The 2,371-nt window shown below is 71.2% G+C and overlaps 1 protein-coding gene across 1 annotated transcript in view; it reads left to right on the forward strand.

The window, feature by feature from the left end:
* LOC102371770 (striated muscle-specific serine/threonine-protein kinase) overlaps positions 1–2,371 on the forward strand; it is a 21,450-nt gene that overhangs the window by 2,278 nt on the left and 16,801 nt on the right. Inside the window, 6 exon segments of the mRNA XM_025191523.1 lie at positions 519–602; positions 605–742; positions 1,017–1,056; positions 1,058–1,167; positions 1,245–1,434; positions 1,846–2,110. Of these exon segments, the coding sequence (XP_025047308.1) occupies positions 519–602; positions 605–742; positions 1,017–1,056; positions 1,058–1,167; positions 1,245–1,434; positions 1,846–2,110 (827 nt within the window).

The following is a 2,371-nucleotide window of genomic DNA, read 5'->3' on the forward strand; positions in this document are numbered from 1 at the left end:
CCCGGCCCGGCCCGGCCCGGCCCAGCCCTGCCTCGCCTCGTCCCGGACGCTGGGCTCCACGGCTAAAGCACCGACGCGCCGGCTCCGGACGGGGGCCGGGGTCTTGCGGGCAGCAGGGTGGTGGGCGGGGGCCGGGCCGTGCTGGCTGCGTGGTGCTGTGTGTCTCGGTCTGTCCACGTCCATGTCTGCGTGTCCTGCTCTGCTCCTCTCCGCACTGCCAAGGGGCCGGGGGCGCCCACCCATGGTCACGGGGCAGGGGGCAGGAGACCCGGCGGCAGCTCCCAGCCCCCCCAGGGGCCTCGAGCCCCTCCCCTGAACAGCACAAGTGTCAGCTGCCCACTATCCCACCATGCACTGCACCGGGCCCGGCGGCGGGGAGGTGTCTCGCGTGGCCCTTTTTGTAGCTCTAATAAAGTCTGTTTGCTAAAGCGCTGCGTGGTCTGTTCCTGCCCCCCCGGCTCTGCTGCCCCTCTCCCGCCCTGCCCCCACGCTCCTCTGACGTGTCTCTCTCCCCCCAGCGCACCCCGCCGGGTCGGCGCTGGCCGTCGTGGCACCGCTGCAGGACGTGGTGGCCGGGGCGGGGGAGGGGGCGCTGTTCGAGTGCCCGGGGGGGGGCGCCTGCTGCAGCCTGCCCTGCTCCAGTGCAAGATGCACTTTGACGGGCGCAAATGCAAGCTGCTGCTCAGCTCTGTGCACGAGGACGACAGCGGCGTCTACACCTGCAAGCTCAGCACCGCCAAAGGTACAGGGTGGGGGATGTGTGTGGCAGGGGGGGTAAGGGCCCTTCCTGCTCTGCGCCAGGCTGCGTGGTCCTGGCATTGGGGAGACCGTGACCCCCCAGATAGATGCCTCTGGGGATGGGGTAGTGTGCGTGCACAGGCAGGTATGCCTGCACGTGTGCAAGGGAACCTGGCACCTTGCACACACATGCACGCAGGCAGGGCACCCTGCACGGCCATGGGGCCAGGCGTGGCCAGGTCCCGGTGCTCACCCCCACCACGGGGCCCTGGTTGCAGAGGAGCTGACGTGCAGCGCCCGGCTGACGGTGCGGCCCCCGGCTCTTCACCCGCCCGCTGGAGGACCTGGCCGTGGTGGAGGGGCGCGCGGCCCGCTTCGACTGCAAGATCAGTGGCAACCCGCCACCTGCTGTCACCTGGACCCATTTCGGTGAGCGGCCGCCCTCGTGCCGGGACCTCGTGCTCGGGCGGTGGCTCCGGCGTGGCACTGACGCTCTCTGCCCCCAGGGCTGCCGGTGCAGGAGAGCGAGAATGTGCGGGTGCTGCGGGACCGGGGGCTGCACTCGCTGCTCATTGCGCACGTGGGTGCCGAGGACGAGGGGCGCTACGCCGCCAGCGCTCGCAATGCCCACGGCCAGGCTGAGAGCGCCGCCCAGCTCTACGTGGAGGAGCCACATCCCGCTGCCACCGCCCACGCGTGAGTGCCAGGGCCACGGGCAGGAGGGGCTTGGGGGGCACAGCAGGCCCCAGCTCCAGGCCTGGTGCCCGGAGGTGTCGATGGAGGGGACAGGCACCGTGCTCCGAGGGTTCGTGGGACTGATGCAGCGCTCCTGGGTTCTCGCCCGGCTCCGGCGCGGGGTGACGGCTTCAGCTGTGCCCTGGCCCTGCTCCCCGGACTGTCGGCTGAGGCTGGGCCTCGGTGCCAGTGCCTCCACCCCTGCCTGGAGCCGGGCACCTCCAGGGGCGGGAGCAGGGCCCAGGAGAGCTGCTCTTGCCTGGGTGTCTCCCCCCACCCCCCAGGTACCACTGGCACAGGGTGGCAGCACTGGAGGAGCCATGCGGGGGTGCCGCATGCCCTGGCTGAGCAGTGGGCACGTGGCTCTTGCAGCTCCAAGCTGGAGAAGATGCCGTCCATCCCTGAGGAGCCAGAGCAGGTGGAGACAGAGGCCGAGCGCTTCACCATGCCCGACTTCCTGCGGCCGCTGCAGGACCTGGACGTGGTGGAGGGCAAGGAGGCGGTGCTGGAGTGCCAGGTGGCCGGGCTGCCCTACCCCACCATCGCCTGGTTCCACAACGGCGCCCGGCTCCGCAGCGCCGACGACCGCCGCATGACGCAGTGTAGGGCTCCCCCCGCGGCCCCGCCTGAGCTACGCGCCTGACATGCAGTGCCCACTCCTGCCCGAGCACCGGCTCTGCCGCCACGGTGCACCCAGAGCCCATGGGCTTCCCCGGGTGGGACTGGGCCAGCGGCTGCTGCCCTGCTCGCAGCGCCTGCAACAGCCGCATGCCCCCCCGTGTCATGCTCCACTCGTTGCACCCCTGCCTTGCTATCCCAGCATGCCCTGCTGCTTCCTCCATCCCATTGGCTCCTGGGGACAGCGGTGCCACAGCTGCCCCCTCCCGGGGTTTGAACC

This window comes from Alligator sinensis, unplaced genomic scaffold (genome assembly GCF_000455745.1).
Source record: "Alligator sinensis unplaced genomic scaffold, ASM45574v1 scaffold673_1, whole genome shotgun sequence".
NCBI lineage: Eukaryota > Metazoa > Chordata > Crocodylia > Alligatoridae > Alligator > Alligator sinensis.